This window comes from Propithecus coquereli, unplaced genomic scaffold (genome assembly GCF_000956105.1).
Source record: "Propithecus coquereli isolate 6110/MARCELLA unplaced genomic scaffold, Pcoq_1.0 Scaffold164, whole genome shotgun sequence".
Lineage (NCBI taxonomy): Eukaryota > Metazoa > Chordata > Mammalia > Primates > Indriidae > Propithecus > Propithecus coquereli.
The window spans coordinates 329,909-345,225 of record NW_012140969.1 but is presented as its reverse complement, the minus strand read 5'-3'; the positions used below and the strand labels follow the sequence as shown (position 1 = coordinate 345,225).

Here is a 15,317-nt window from a genome sequence, read left to right as displayed (position 1 = left end):
TTCTGCCTCACCTCTTACCAGGCATGTGACCTTGGTGAAGTTACTAAATCATTTGAGCCTCAGTTTCTTCAGAAAGCGGCAGTAGGCTTGTAGGCTTGTAGGCTTGTAGGTGTGTGGGTGGTTGTGAGGAGTCGGTGGCACGATAATGCACACTAAGCCCTTGGCGCAGGGTGCGCGTTGGGTGCCCGGTAGGTGGTGCCTGCCGTGGCCCCTTCTGCAGCCTCTCACGTGGCGTGACTGTAGCCAGTGCCTGGCATACCCAGCATGTGGCTGTGATCGAAGTTGTAAGTTGGTCCTTGAGGGACTAAAGGTAGATAGGTTGTTTTCAGGGGTTCACTTGTGGTGATTTTCTTTTTTAAGGAATTAAGGATGAATAATGGCTTCCCGTAGAAGAATTCGGCACACTGGCGTGGTGGTGGCTGTTGGGCGTGTCTGTAGTTTTGTTTTTAACGTCTTAAACGTGACGGCATTCCTGGAAAGGCCTGGGGTAATATTTTTTTCCACAGAGATGGAGCGTGGCATGGGTGGAGCATTTGAGAGAGACTTTGCCAGAAACGAGATGGGAATGTCTCGAAGCTTTGGAGAGCCCCCTGGCAGAGGAATGGGTAAGAAGGCCCCATGGGCCCCACGTGGGCGGGGTCCTCCCATTGGGCTATAGGCTGCCAGGCTGCCGGACATTGCCCTATGTCAGGGGTCTTACTTAGGCAAAGTCTGCTGTTTTTCCTTAGGCTTTTAAAAAAATGTATTTTTTCTAGACCTGGATAAAAACTTTTGGTCCTTTAATTTTTTGTTGATGTCAATAACACCATCTGTCTTTTAGTCTTTTCAAATGGCTTCTTTTTAAAAATTGGCATAAGGTTTTTGCATGCTGTGGGAATGAAAACTGCATTTACATAAGCCTGCTTGCTCTCTAGCCCTGGCAGGGTTTTCAGGCCCTCAGAAGTGGGGCAGGAGTCCCCTACTCCAGGGCGCGTTGGTGTTGTGGTTGAGTCAGCAGGATGGAGTCAGTGCTCCCCGGTGCTTTTGAAAGAGGTCTGGGCTGACGAGGGAGGCTTTCTCACGTTGGAAAGCCATGGGTATTTGGGCCTACCTAAATGCAGAGAAATTCTTTTTACAGTTTTGGGTACTTGGCAGAGCAGTTTCTTTTTCGTGGCTGTCTCTCTCCATTTAGAATTTTGATGTTTCTGAGAATATCAGTTTAATTCTCTGTCGTTCGTGTGGAGTGAGGAGATTGGCCATTAGTGGGCTCTGAAGTTGTTTCTCTGAAAGGCAGTAAGAGCATGGCCACCCCCCTCTGTCTACCTTCCTCTGCTTCTCATCCTGCGCAGATGCCTGGGGGCAGGGTGCAAGGGTGTTAAGCTGTTTATATCCAGTTTCCGTTAGCTACATTCTTAGAATTTACCAAGGCCCTACAAAGGTTGTCTTCGGAGTCACCCTTCAGCTCCTGAGTGGGGCAAGATTCTTAATTCTTCAAGTTGTCTCTAGGCCTCCTGTCTGCTTTGTGTCCTTTTTGAAGGTCAGGAGCTACTGGAATCTGTTTCCCAGAGTGGACCGTTGGTTGTTTGGTGGAGACTTTTGTTTCTCTTTTTCTTGTTGACCATGGTTAGGTATGCATGATTTTCGTCTTACTAGGCCACTAGTGAAGACTGACTTTATTTTCATCTTGCTTGCTCTGGCTGCCTATAGCTTTATTCCAGATTGTTCTAGAGCTTTAGAATTTCAGGGGTGAGTTCTTACTTTTATGTTACTAGGTTGGTCAAAGTCTCCTACTGCCATGACTGGCTTCATTTTTGTATGTTTGGGAATGGTAGGGTATTTAAGAAAATATTTTAAAACTTAATATCATTTAACCGCACTTACCAATTTGTGGATGCCTATGGCAAGAACAGATGACGTGACTGTCCTCCCACAGGAACTCTTCCTTGCTGTGAGCCTTCAGGCTGTTGCCACTGCGCTGCACCTCGTCTCTGTGATGAAGCTGGCGGCCTCGTCCTGCCTGGTGTGCAGCTCATGCACACCAGGAGGTGGATGTGGGCTTCTTGCCTGTGAGGTTACTTCGTGTGGCAACAGGAAACTTCCTGTCCTGACCTGAATAGAAACATCTGCAGGGCTTGCTGTCTACTCCTGCTTTGGCCCCCTCTTTCTGATGGGGACAATGGAGTCCTGTCCTGGAATTCCCAGCCGCCACATGTGATCAGACCCAAGTGAATAAAATGATCTTTGTACCAAATAAAATATCGAAGTTGGGGTTTTAGGGAGGTTGCCTGGGTTGGATTTCAGATTCAGTTCTTGATCTCTTTTTTCTGGGTTGTTTACCTGAGAATTGAATCACTGGTGCTGCTTTCTGGGGTGCCTCCCTTCTCTTACATCAAGGCAGTAGATCTTGGCACTTCTTTGTGCAAACAGCTACACTTGGTCCTTCAAAAATATAGATAGGTCTGTGGTCTTTGATCTTGGAGAGTATGGTGCAGTGAGGACACCACACTAGGAGTGGCTCAGGACAGCGCCGGAGGCCAGTCCATCGAAGTGTCCTAGTGAGGAAGCGTGTGCTCTAGATGGTAGTTGAGACGCTCTGCTCAAGCACTGGATCTGTAGGAGTGCAGGAGCTCCGTGCTGGAGATGCATTTGCAGCTGGAGGGGCTGGGGGTCCAAGTGGGCTTGGCACAGGCAATGGATGTGCTGCAGGGGGAGTGGCTAATGCCATTGGGTGCAGAGGCTTCGAGGTAGGGTCTGCCCGGGGCAGGGGATGAGCACGGGCAGAACAGGTTCCCGTTGGGAGTCAGTGCAAGGAGGCGTGTGGATGCCCATAGGAAGTATCTGGCCTTTGTCTTCAGATCAGTGCCTGGTTGAAAGCCCTTGCAGGGGATGATTTAATCTAAGTATTATCTTAGGAGAGCAGCCTAAGCTCAGGCACAACAAACGGAACCGCAGGTGTCATGGAAGAGTAACTCCATACTTGCTAGCAGGCTGCAATCTGGTTTTTTGTTGTTGTTGTTGTTAAGGTCTCGCTCTGTTGCCTGGCCTAGAGTGCAGTGGCTTCATTATAGCTCAGTGTAGCCTCGAACTCCTGGGCTCAAGCCATCCTCCTGCCTCAGCCTCCTGAGAGTAGCTGGGACTGCAGGGATGCACTGCCACGCCTGGCTAATTATTTTTACTTTTTTGTAGAGATGGGGTCTCTACAAAGTCCAGGCTGGCCTCAAACTCCTGGGCTCAAGCAGTCCTCTTGCCTCAGCCTTCCAAAGTGCTGGGATTACGGGTGTGAGCCACCCTACCCAGCCTGAAGTCTGTTTCTTAGTCGACTTCCCCACCTCCTTCCTTAGCAGCTAGTTGGAGTATAAGAAACAGCTGATTTGTGGTTATGGTCATAATACAAAATGTGTTTTGTGGCCGGTGTCCAGGTTGCTGAGCATGTCCTCTAGGACCAGAGAAGGTGGGTACAAGTGAGTATCTTCTACATAACAAAAGAGTGACCAGAAACTTGAAACGGTAACATTAATAACATTTGACAACCTTTAAAGAGGCTCAGTGAGCAGTGGTGCTTTCTGTTTGTGGTGCGTGCGTGTGTGCGTGTGTGTGTGTGTGTGTGTGTGGTTGAGGATGTATTTATTTTCCCAAAGCTTTGTCAGCTAGTCACTATTATACCCACTTCATTTCAGGCAGGGCTGGTGTGCTCAGGTTGCGGGAGTATTTCTGCACACAGCTCATTAGTTATGTGATTTTCCCAGCACTGTGTGCAGGCGCTTACTGGCTTCGCCATTGAGGCTGTAAGTGGAGCTGTAGCTTCAATTTGCTGTAGGGTAATGAGAAGCACTGATGGGCTGCAGGTGGATGAAATGTAGGTTTCAGCCTTCTGAACAGGAAGTTCCAGAGAAAGGGGCCTTAGTTTCTGGCTCAGGTGAGATGGGGAACCCTCAGTCCTAGGGGTCTGGACCAGCTTAGAAAACTGTGCCACTGGGCAAGTGCCGACAGCCCTGTTCTTACACTGCCCAAGTTCAGTCCATGGACGCACACAGCTCCTAGCTCTGCTGGGCGCATTCGCAGGTGACCCCGCAAACTGGGCCTCAGACTCTGGAGCTACATGGATCCTAAGCATTGTGACCCATCGGCAAGGACTCTTCTGGTTTTCTGTGAAATTATCTTGTCTGTATGTGTATATTTCTCATCCCCTTCCCCTTTCCCTTTTTCTTTCTTTCTTTATATTTTTTATTAGTAGTATTTCTACTTTGGAATCTACAATGAGCAAATTTCTATTACCATAGAGAAATTTGGCTAATTTTTTTTTCTTCCTGATTTCCTTAGAAATCCTAAGTAATGCACTGAAGAGAGGAGAGATCATTGCAAAGCAGGGAGGAGGTAGGAAACGCTTAGTTTGATGTTTGTTTTCTAGAACAGGCTGTTACTACCCGGGATAGTAGAGTGTGTAGTGGTGAGATGCTCGGGCTCTGACAGACTCCCGGGGAGGGGGGCCAGCTCTCCCTTTCCTAGCTGGGTGACGTTTGGCAAGTCACTGAACCTCTCTGTTTCTCATCCTAATCTATAAAATGGGGGTGTGATAGTACCTCTGGGTTGTTGTGAAGAGTAAATGAGCTAATGCACATGCGCACTTACGAAAGTGCTGTGTAAGTGTTAGCCATTGTCATTATTATAATACCCCTGTGATTTGGGGACTTTCTTGTTTCCATACTCCAAAATTGCAAATTCCTAGGAGTAAATATTTTTTCCGAATATAAACCTGATTGTAAGAGTGAAAGTACACCTAATAGATAATAAATGCTTACTTAAATATACACGTGTACTCATTATTAAAATTCAGAAAATTTTTGAAGAAAGTAGATATTTTCTGAAGTCCCACTGCCCAGTGATGAATTTTGGCCTATACTCTTGGTAAACAGTTTGGTCTATGTTCTTCCATTAATGCAGTTTAATGGGTACTTAGAACTAAATATGCTTTTCAGCCCAATTTTCCTCAGGGCTCTGAGTGTCTTGGTATTTCCTTGGCATCTCCCCTGTTGTGGTGGGCTGGTTCTACAGCTCCAGACCGGCTCTGCTTCTTCCTAATTCTCTGCTGTTAGCATTGGGAGTCGCCTCATTTCTGATGCCACTGGGCAAACTACCCACCCTTGCCAGGTCCCTTACCTTTTCCTGTTACAATAAGAGGAAGTTGGGTATTTTCTGAGACATTTCTGCTCTGAAAGTCAGATATTCTTAAAGTTGGGCCTGTTTTTGGCCACTGAGTATGCTGCTATTCAGCTAAGGAACCAGGCACGGAGAAGTGGAGTGACTTGTCGAGGTCACAGCCTTGATCACTTAGAGAACCGGTTGGATTTGCATCTCGGACTAGGCTGCTTGGTCAATAATGGGCTGGCTTTGGACTGGACCACCATTCCCAGTGGGGCTGTGGTGGCGAAGCTTGAGAGAGGGGCCTTGCATTCAGTGTGTGCAAAGGTGGTGGGTGGTGGCCTTGTTTGGGGAGCCAGACCCTCCCTCTCCAGAGTTGCCAGCACCACAGACAGGGGTTCCTGTGGACTGCTGACTGACCCTGGACCTCTTCCCAAGCCTGCTCTGCAGTGCCACTGACGTCTTCCTTCCAAAGCCAGTAAAGTTAGACACAGGTGTCCCTGGCAGTGAGGTTCCTGGAAGTGGCCAGCTGTGTGCATTTGTGTACAGAGCATCTGCTTCGGTGCTTCTGTTTGTTTTCTTTCTCTCTGCTTGATTATGTGGCTGTCCAGTCACTTGTCTGTGCCCTGGCAGTGGTAAGGAAATGCAGCCAGACTGGCCACCAGCAGAGCACCTTAGAGGGACAGGTGGGGGAGGGTAAAGGTTGTGAGTGACTTTGTATCATCTCTATATGATGCCTGTCACTGAGCGGCCCTCCTGGATGTGGGGTTTCCACACCTTCCCCAGGAGCTTTTCTCAGTGTCTAATGAAGGGGAAACCTCAGAGGTCTCAGGAATTGACATGTGTGGCTCACAGAGCTTGTCACGGATAGTAGCACCTGAGAAGCCACACGGAGGTGGCATTTTCCTCTTTGTAAATGTCATTGCAGAAATCGCAACTGTGCAGCGTAGGAAGAATGATAAGGACCCCGTGTACGTACTGCGCAGCTTTTAACAGTTGTCAGCACTTGAGGGGTGTCTTAGTGGGAAATCATTGCAGGGCTTAGTTCCCGACCTGTGCTTGTAAACTGAAGTGCCCAGGCCTGGCATTGTGTGCACACACGTGCACTAGTCCCTGACACCCACCTGTGTTTTGTGTCCCTGTTTCAGGTGGAGGTGGAGGCAGCGTTCCTGGAATTGAGAGGATGGGCCCTGGCATTGACCGCATTGGCGGTGCTGGCATGGAGCGCATGGGCGCAGGCCTGGGCCATGGCATGGATCGTGTGGGCTCCGAGATCGAGCGCATGGGCCTGGTCATGGACCGCATGGGCTCTGTGGAGCGCATGGGCTCTGGCATTGAGCGCATGGGCCCGCTGGGCCTCGACCACATGGCCTCCAGCATCGAGCGCATGGGCCAGACCATGGAACGCATTGGCTCGGGCGTGGAGCGCATGGGCGCCGGCATGGGCTTCGGCCTGGAGCGCATGGCCGCTCCCATCGATCGTGTTGGCCAAACCATTGAGCGCATGGGCTCTGGTGTGGAGCGCATGGGCCCTGCCATCGAGCGCATGGGCCTGAGCATGGAGCGCATGGTGCCCGCAGGCATGGGGGCTGGCCTGGAGCGCATGGGCCCCGTGATGGATCGCATGGCCACTGGCCTGGAGCGCATGGGCGCCAACAACCTGGAGCGTATGGGCCTGGAGCGCATGGGCGCCAACAGTCTGGAGCGCATGGGCCTGGAGCGGATGGGCGCCAACAGCCTTGAGCGCATGGGCCCTGCCATGGGCCCGGCCTTGGGCGCTGGCATTGAGCGCATGGGCCTGGCCATGGGTGGCGGTGGCGGTGCCAGCTTTGACCGCGCCATCGAGATGGAGCGTGGCAACTTTGGAGGAAGCTTCGCAGGTTCCTTTGGCGGAGCTGGAGGCCATGCTCCTGGGGTGGCTAGGAAGGCCTGCCAGATATTTGTGAGAAATGTGAGTGTCTCTCGGTGCTGCTATGCACAAAGGGAGAAGGGAGGCAGGGGTTGGTGGGACTGAATGGTGGCAGGTCTAGGTCATTGGTGATGCCCCCTATGGGGAGCCAGGTAACACGATGGCACACCTCGTCCCCAGAGGTTGGTGCTGGTGGGACGAGGAGGGAGTGTGAGAACTTTTGGCACTTGTACGGCAAGAACGTTGGGTTCTGGGAGAGCCTGGGCTTTTCCGACTTGCAAGACTACAGAGCACTGTGAGCTAAAAGGCTCTAGTTTGTGATCCTGTGGTTTGAAGAGCCACTAAGTCTTGGCAGGATGATTCAGAGAAAGTGGCGGCTGTAACTGAATTATCTGTCCCAACTCAGCCACCGTTAGCCACGGTTGAGGGATTCTGTGGGCCACACGGCACAGGCCCAAAGCATCTCAGATAGAGGGGTGAACTGGCTGTGTCACCTCACAGCCTTGTCCCAGATAGACTTGTTTTGTTCCCTGCTCAGTCTGCAGGGCAGCCAGCTTCTGTGAGTAATAAATCCTTGAGGCGGCCTTGGAGCCAGCTGTGAGGTCTGTGGAAGGGTTTGGCGGATTGTACATCGGTCTTCTTTCTCCCCCCAGCTCCCATTTGATTTCACATGGAAGATGCTAAAGGACAAATTCAACGAATGTGGTAAGTGTGTGGGAAAGGCTTGCTAGGTGCTTTCGTGTGCTGTGGCTTGTTGGTGACACCCCCGAGTTGAGCAGTGAAGCTTCCTCCCTGGTCTTCACAGCCCCCCATCGACTCTGGGGGATCGCTGGGCCTTGCCACTTTTCTGCCTGCGCAGATACTCAGGCGGGTTGTTGAGCATCCTGTTATGTGTTGCGCTTTTCACCTGTGTTCCCATTGCATCCTTAGCTTTCTTTTTTTCTTCCTATTTGGGATTTTTGAAAGGAGTCAGTGTTGTCCCCATTTCACAGATGTCAGGCAAAGTCACCTTCCTAAGGGTGCTTGGCTTCTAGGTGGCAAAGCTAAATAACCATATCCCCCCCACAGGGTCGCTTTCTCCCCCAGCATAGCTAGTTCGGTGGCCCTGGGCACGTGCGGCAGTGTGTAGAGGTGAGGCTCGGGCTGCTTTTCAGCTACATTGACATTGAGCCCGAGGAGGCTTGGTGACGGCTGCCTCAGGGTTCTCTGTCCCTGTTTCAGCAGTGGCTTGGATTTCACCACCATTGCTGTTTCTCCCTGGGTCTTCTCTCAGGGCAAGCTGTTGAGTCACGGCCCATTCCTCAGTTCCACACTCCAGTGAGATATTTCCAGTCAGATGGGATCACGCCACTCCCCCTGCTCCAGAGATGCCTGGAGGGCCCTGTGCCTGCAAGGGAAAGTCCAAACTCCAGCCTCTTGAAGGCTTGGTCCCATCCTCCTCCATCTTCCTCCTGTCCCTGAATCTGAGCCACACGTGCTGCAAGTCCCCAAAATGCTCTGGTGCCGGCTGTTACCAGCAAGGCTTCCTTCTGGTGAATTTCCACGTAAGCTCTTTCAGAACTTCCCTGAGAGACCCCCCACCATGTTGGTCCTCTCCTTGGCAGAGCTAGTGCTTCTGGAATGGGGGGCCTCCAGCTCCATTTGCACGGTCGTGTCCTTGGCGCTCACCTAGAACTCTGGGTCCCTAGGATGCGTACCCTGCAGACCCGACGCTAATAGGTGCTTGAATGAGTAAGTGCGACCTGCTTGCTCACTGTGACTGGGCTTACGTCGGGGCAGTGCAGAGGTGTCAGTTGGCTTGGCGATGACTTTATAAGCGGGGCGGTGGCGTATTGGAAATGAAGCCTCTAAAATTTGCCTATGGAGTTGGCTTTATGTGACCCCTTCTTTTTTGAACCTTCTGGAATGTAAAGCATACATCCGAAGCCTCCAGGAAGGTTTATCGTGGTGCACTCAGGCTGTTGTCCTGTTAGCAGGAGAATGGCAGTGTGGCCGAGGGCCCGTAGTGGCTGGTTCCTGCCATCGTGTTCTGAGTGTTTGTGCTCCAGGCGCAGGGGCCTCTCTGCTTTTTGACTTTGTCAGCCAGAATCCACCAGGTGCTCTGGGCCGAGTGGGCCCAGACAGGCTGAGCTCTGGGTTTGCCTGATGAGTGTGGTCTCCTCTTCCTCCCTGTGCCAGGCCACGTGCTGTACGCTGACATCAAGATGGAGAACGGGAAGTCCAAGGGGTGCGGAGTGGTGAAGTTCGAGTCTCCAGAGGTGGCCGAGCGAGCCTGCCGGATGATGAACGGCATGAAGCTGAGTGGCCGGGAGATCGACGTGCGAATTGATAGAAACGCTTAAGCAGTTGCCTTTTTTAAACATCGATACCAGACCTCTGAATTTGTATTTTTTCTTGTTAACCATTTTAATTTGTTGGCTGGATGTATAAAGATGTTTAAAAAATTCAGTTGCTTTTTGGGGTAATTTGAATTACTTTTTTAATGACTGGGGTTCCATTTGACTGTTTGCATTGAGATTGCAATGTGCGCAATTTTTTTTGTAGTTCGTGGCATCTTGTTGACATCAAATATGACTTTGATAATAAATACCAGTTCCTGAAGTGGGCGTGCCCGTGCGTTTGTGTTTGGGGGCGACCATCTGAGGTTTGGGGAGCTGGAGCCGAGGGGGCTCCCAGCTTCCCTCGGAGCAGTGACCCCCAGGGATCTCTCCCCGTTCTTGCTTGTCCGGGGTCCCCGGGAGTGGGAGGACCTTGGAAAACTCTTGGGTGGAAACTGCCTTCTCAGTGGTCTTTAATTCCCCAGTGCTGATAATGGAGGGTTTAAAAGCTCTCCGGAAAGCCACCCCGTCTCCCTCCTCTGCCATTTCTGCAGGGCACAGGCCCTGTGTCAGCCTCATTTCCAGGTTGGCTTTTCTTTGCCAAAACAGACCGGGCAGTATGCAGTTTCCAGACACGTTCCCCTCTGTCAGAGGTTCGGGCTGAATTTGATACCCAGGCTCTGTCAGGATTGGTTGTTGTCCCCCCTCAATACCATGAAGTGCCTCGTAGGTCACCAGGGCAGACAGGTGTGTGCAGCCTTGTGGAGCCCCGGCTATTGCTGTCCTGCTTGGTTGCGGAAGGTTGCAGGGTGTGGGCGCACGTCCTGCTCAGCTCTCCCCGCCTCCCTTCCTGGTGACAGGTGGGTCTGATCACCTATGGTCCCACCTTGATCCCTGGGGACTGAGACCATTGGAGGGTGGTGTCCCCCAGACACACCCCCTGCCTGGCGCTTGACCAGGTGGCTTCCTGTGCCTTTGCTGCACCGTGTGTGCCAGTCAGGAGGCAAGAAGAGACAGGAAGCAGGGGTTGCTTTAAAGAGGGGCTTTATGCGGCCAGATGGGAGCCTGGCATCCCTGCGACTCTGCCAAGCCAGGATGCGGGGCTCCTGGGTGAATGGGTGCTGGGCTGGTGGCCGTCCTGAGTGCCCACGCCTGCAGCTTCACGGTCCCCGGGGCAGCGCTTGGCTCTCCAGAGGGTCTGCGGAGGAAGGGTGACTCCCATCAACCCCCTTCCCCAGAAGCAGAGTAGCCCCCAGGTCGTCACCGTGCCCCCTCCAGCCCTCCCAGAGCACCCACGTACCCCAGAAGCCGACGTCATCGTACACCTCCGTTTCCCTGGCAGAAAGCACAACTGGGTCAGCACGAGGCACTCTGGCCCATTGCCCCCCGCCCCCCAGCCCCCCACGGCCAGGGCACTCACAGGGGCAGGAGGGCTGTCCTGGGCACGTAGCCGTCTGTGGAGAGAGCAGGCTCGGGTGGGTTCTTGGCCCGGGGAACCAGGGCGGCCGCCCAGGTCTGGGGGGCCAGGCTCACTCACACTTGCCCTTGGGGTCCCGGCACAGCATCTCCTCCTTGCTGGTGTACTCGATCACCTCCAGGATCTCCCCGCGCCGGATGCCCAGGTGCTTGCCGCCCCCGCGCCGGGTCTTGGCGTTGGGGTCGATCATCATCTTCGTGTGAACCACAATCTCCCCTTCAAACTGGTGGGAGAGACGTCGAGCTGTTGCTCGTGCCGTCACCCCTGGGGACCCACCTGTCGTCCTTCTGAGGACGGAATTCATGGGGCCCGGGTCCCAGCCCTCGCAGGACCCTTGCTTGGCTTGGCATCTGCACCTTGAACTTCTTCCGGAACTCTCTCTCGGCTTTCTCCGCCTTCCTGATCTGCTTCAGCAACTTGGGGTCCGCGGGCGGCACCTGCGGTGGCTGAGAGGCCTTCTCCTTCCTGATCCCCCCAACCCAAGGAATCGGGGTGCCTGTGAGCAAGACGTGCTCCTCCTCTTCCCAGGGCTCCTCCTTCCACTGTCCTCCCAGAGCTCGGCCCCGCCCTGTCCTCCCCGCTCTGCCCCGTGGCACCTGGGCACCGGGTCTTGTGGCGGTCTCCTGGCGGCTTGCTGGGTCAGTGGCGTCGCGCCTGGGGGTGGTGAGGACAAGAAGTCAGGGCAGGCACCGTCGTCAGCTCAGCCTGTACCCTGGTGGCTGGATCTCCAGTGAGCCCCGCCTGTGTGAGGTCCCCTCTCCCCACTCTGCCCACCTTCTCCCCAGGCCTTTCTTGGGGGGGGAGTTATCAGTTCTAGCAGGTTGCCACCCGTTTCCTTCATTCCTGCCGCATGCTAGGCGTGGCGGAAACTGCTGGACCACTCATTGTGACCCTCACGGCAACGTTTTTCACGCTGGTAGGTGATACAGTCATTCCCAAAGTGCCCGTGAGGAAATAAAGGCTCAGAGAGGTCAAGGAAGCAGCCCAAGGTCACCCAGCAGCTAAGTGGCGGAGGCAGGATTGATTTGTAGGCCCATTTCACATCTGCCTTTTAGAGCAGGTTAGGTTCTGGGAACTTTAATGAGACGGCGAAAAATGAGGCAGAGGTGGGAGGACGGGGAGAGGTTGGTCAGTAGGCACGAAGGTAGAACTGGCAGGAGTGAGTTCTGGTGTTCTGTTGCACGGCAGGGTTGCGAGGGTTAATGTTGCGTATCACAAAACAGCTCCAAGAGGCTTTTGAATGTTCTCACCAGGAAATGATGATAAATGCATGAGGTGTGATGGGTAACTTCAGCACAGACGTGTATCAAAACATCAAATAGTGCCCCATAAATGTGTACAGTTACTGTGTGTCAATTTTAAAAAAAATAATTTTTTTTAAAAGCCTCCAGGGTGGGGTTCTTGGGCTGGTGACTGACGGTGAGACTGTAGATCGAGGGGTCTCCCAGGGTGAGGGCCATGTGTGCCCTCTCTGTCACTACCTGGCAAACCACCAAGCTTCCAGGTTCGAGCCTGCTGGCCAGAGGTTTGGCTTCGGCCAAACCTGGACCCCCAGGTTGGTGAAGGGCCCGGAACCCGAGGCCCCAGCTTGCCCTCTCTGAATGACTTAGAGGGGTACCTGGGCTGTACCTGTTCACCCTGACAGAGCTCGGCCGTCCACAGTCCCTCCAACTGCTTGTGCCTCTGTTGGTCACCCAGCCGGGAACAAACCTGGCTTCGGCAACCCAGGGCCCCTGCAGACCCAGCACAGCCGGGAGCACTCACCTGCAGCGTGGCCCTGAGCAGGCCACTCTCAGCAAGCCCTGCCTTCCCCACAGGGCCTGCTCACTTCCAGAGGAGCCCCCCACTGTCCAGGAAACTCTGGAGTAGAGAGGGTGGGGCGTGCCTGCAGGGCTGCTGGGAGTGGCCCGAGGCTGGCTGTGACTGGTCCAGGCTCCTTTTTTTTTTTTCTTTTCCCTTTTTGAGACGGGGTCTTGCTCTGTCACCCAGGCTGGAGTACAATGGCGCCATCACAGCACACTGCATGAACTCTGGCTCCAGCGATCCTCCTGCTTCCGCCTCCCAAGTAGCTGGGATTACAGGTGTGAGCCACCACGCCTATCTAGATATTTCTATTTTTTTGTAGAGATGGGGTCTTGCTCTTGCTAAGGCTGGTCTCGGACTTACGACCTCAAGCAATCTGCCTGCCTCAGCCTCCCAAAGTGCTGGGATTACAAGCATGAGCCACAGGCTTGGCCTGGTCCAGGCTCTTAACAGTTGCCCTCCTGGCCATCTGCATCCTCAAGAGCGGCCCCCAGACACAGGCCACAGAGCCTGCCCCGGAGCGGAAGCAGGATTGGCCCTGCCAGGAAGCTGTGTGCTAACTGGGAGGTGTCGCAAGCAGCTCCTGGGGAGAGCTCAGGAGAAGCAGAAGGGGCCCAGGAAGGATCAGCTAGTGCAGCCCGGTTTCTGTAGCGGGACCCCAGGCCGGCGGCGAGAGCAATGGCATGCTAACGGCAGAGCTCTGTGTCCTGGCTGTGTGAGCTGGGGCTTCCCAGATCCTCCAACTTGCACCTCTGTAAAATGGGGATGACATTGCTTTGGTGGGAGGTGAGATTCGGAGACATGCACACAAAGTGCTTGCACGGAAGCCCTTTGTGTTTTCACCGAGGCGTCAACCCTGCACAGGCCTACTCAGCCTTCGCCCCGCCTCACTTAGAAGAAAGACGAGAGGGTCCTTTGGGACCTCAGAGCAGACAGTGCCCTGAAAGCGGGGCTGCCTGGGGTCCCGGACAGAGTGGGAGCCGCCACACCTGCCCGCAGCCCATGGCTGTCCGCCTCCAGCGCTTGGTGCCCGGGCAGGCCAGCAACAAACCTCTGCCCTTGGGGCTGGGGCCAGAGTCATCTGGGGGCTCCACGTCGTCGTACATCTCGTAGATCTCATCCGGGTCCCTGCAGGGGATACCTGAGATGAGGCCTCGCCCAGCCCCGCAGCTCGCACCCATCCACGTTTACTCCCCACACTCACTGCGGGGGGACTTCCGGCTGTCGGGCCCGGAAGTGGATCCCGGCAGAAGAGCGGGCCTGGAAGTGAATCCCGGCAGAAGAGCGGGTCCTGCGTAGATCTGCAGGGAGAGAGTGTGGGAGGGAGACCGCTCTGCCCGCCCGCGGCCCCCAGCGCCCCCTTTCTGCCTGTGCGGCCCATCCGCCCTCACCCACCTGCAGCTGCCCTGGGCGGTCTCCAAAAGCGCTGGATGTCTAAGGGGCCTGGGGGCAGTGGAGGCTTGGCTGGAGGGGGTCCCAGGCTGCTGACAGAGGGCAGAGGCCTCCTCCGGGGTGGTTGGCCGGGTTTGAGGCCTCCTGACCTCCAGTGGCGTGTGCCGGGGGCTCCTAACCCAGGGCTGAACAGAAGCCGGTGGCTAGAGCCCGCAACGGCAGTGGGCAGTGAGCTCTCCGAAACCGAGCTAGGGAGCAGGGGCTTTCTAGGGAAGTCACCGAAGAGCTCGGTCTGCAGGTGCCTCTTGGGCAAAGCATTGGGCTCAGGCTGTGACAACTTGCGGGGTGGCCCTCGGCGCTCGGGCTGCGGACACTTCCTGGGGAAAGAATTGAACTCGGGCTCCGAGGATGTCCTGGGGAGGCTGCCCAGCTCGGGCTGCTGCGGGGGCTTCTTGGAAGGCCCTTTGAATTCGGGCTGCCGTGGCCTCTTAGGAAGCACACTGACTTCCGGCTCCGAGGACGTCCTGGTAAGGTCTCCAAACGCGGGCTGCAGGGGCTTCTGGGGGAGGTCACCCAGAAGCGGCTGTGGGGCCTTTCTGGGAAATGCAGTGAAGTCCGGCTTCGGGCAGTGAGCGTGGGGCTCACTGGGCTCAGGCTTTGAGAGGGGCGTCTGAGGGACCTCGCTAAACTCAGGCTGCGGCAGGGACTTCTTAGGGAGGCCTCCGACCTGGGGCTGGGGGGGTTTTTTAGGGTACACGTTGAACTCGGGCTGTGGGGGCTTCTTGGGAAATGCACTGAAGTCAGGCTTCGGGGAGTGGGGGTGCGGCTCACTGGGCTCCGGCTTCCAGGGGGGCATCTGAGGGACTTCACTGGCCTCAGGCTGCGGCAGGGACTTGTTAAGGAGGCCTCCGACCTGCGGCTGCGGGGGCTTCTTGGGAAAGGTACTGAACTCGGGCGGCGAGGGCTTCAGGGTGGTCTCGCTGGACTCAGGCTGTGGGAACTTCCCAGGGAATGCGCTGAATTTGGGTTCTGAGGGGGGTCTGGCAGGTTTGCTGAGCTCGGGCTGCAGGGGCTTGGGGACAAGTGTGCTGGGCTCCGGCAGCAAGGCCTTCTGAGGGGCCTCATCGACCTCAGGCTGCGGGGACTTCCTAGGAAACTGAGTGGCCTCGAGCTTTGGGAACTTCTTGGAGAGTTCACTGAACTCAGGCTGCGGGGGCTTCTTGGGGAGGTCGGCAAACTCGGGCTGCGGGGGCTTCTTGGGGAGGTCGGCAAACTCGGGCTGCGGGGGCTTCTTGGGGAG

General features: G+C 54.9%; 2 protein-coding genes across 8 annotated transcripts in view; one reads left to right on the top strand and one right to left on the bottom strand.

Annotated features, from left to right (window-relative positions):
- HNRNPM (heterogeneous nuclear ribonucleoprotein M) overlaps positions 1–9,628 on the top strand; it is a 40,834-nt gene extending 31,206 nt beyond the window's left edge. For 4 of the 7 annotated variants that reach the window (XM_012641433.1, XM_012641432.1, XM_012641429.1 and 1 more), the window contains 5 exons: positions 507–605; positions 4,300–4,353; positions 6,267–7,069; positions 7,681–7,732; positions 9,206–9,628. In XM_012641433.1, coding sequence (XP_012496887.1) covers positions 507–605; positions 4,300–4,353; positions 6,267–7,069; positions 7,681–7,732; positions 9,206–9,369 — 1,172 coding nt within the window. In that variant the 3' untranslated portion in view covers positions 9,370–9,628. The remainder of the gene's footprint in view (positions 1–506; positions 606–4,299; positions 4,354–6,266; positions 7,070–7,680; positions 7,733–9,205) is intronic. The other 3 variants (XM_012641431.1, XM_012641428.1, XM_012641430.1) reach the window with 3 other exon arrangements.
- A 744-nt stretch (positions 9,629–10,372) lies between these two features.
- Positions 10,373–15,317, bottom strand: part of PRAM1 (PML-RARA regulated adaptor molecule 1) — an 8,865-nt gene continuing 3,920 nt past the window's right edge. Inside the window, exons 4-12 of the mRNA XM_012641226.1 lie at positions 14,021–15,317; positions 13,830–13,926; positions 13,677–13,753; positions 11,419–11,476; positions 11,179–11,287; positions 10,883–11,045; positions 10,766–10,799; positions 10,646–10,680; positions 10,373–10,543 (exon numbers count right to left, since the gene is read on the bottom strand). The exon at positions 14,021–15,317 is cut by the window's right edge and continues 9 nt beyond it. Of these exons, the coding sequence (XP_012496680.1) occupies positions 10,506–10,543; positions 10,646–10,680; positions 10,766–10,799; positions 10,883–11,045; positions 11,179–11,287; positions 11,419–11,476; positions 13,677–13,753; positions 13,830–13,926; positions 14,021–15,317 (1,908 nt within the window). The 3' untranslated portion in view covers positions 10,373–10,505. The remainder of the gene's footprint in view (positions 10,544–10,645; positions 10,681–10,765; positions 10,800–10,882; positions 11,046–11,178; positions 11,288–11,418; positions 11,477–13,676; positions 13,754–13,829; positions 13,927–14,020) is intronic.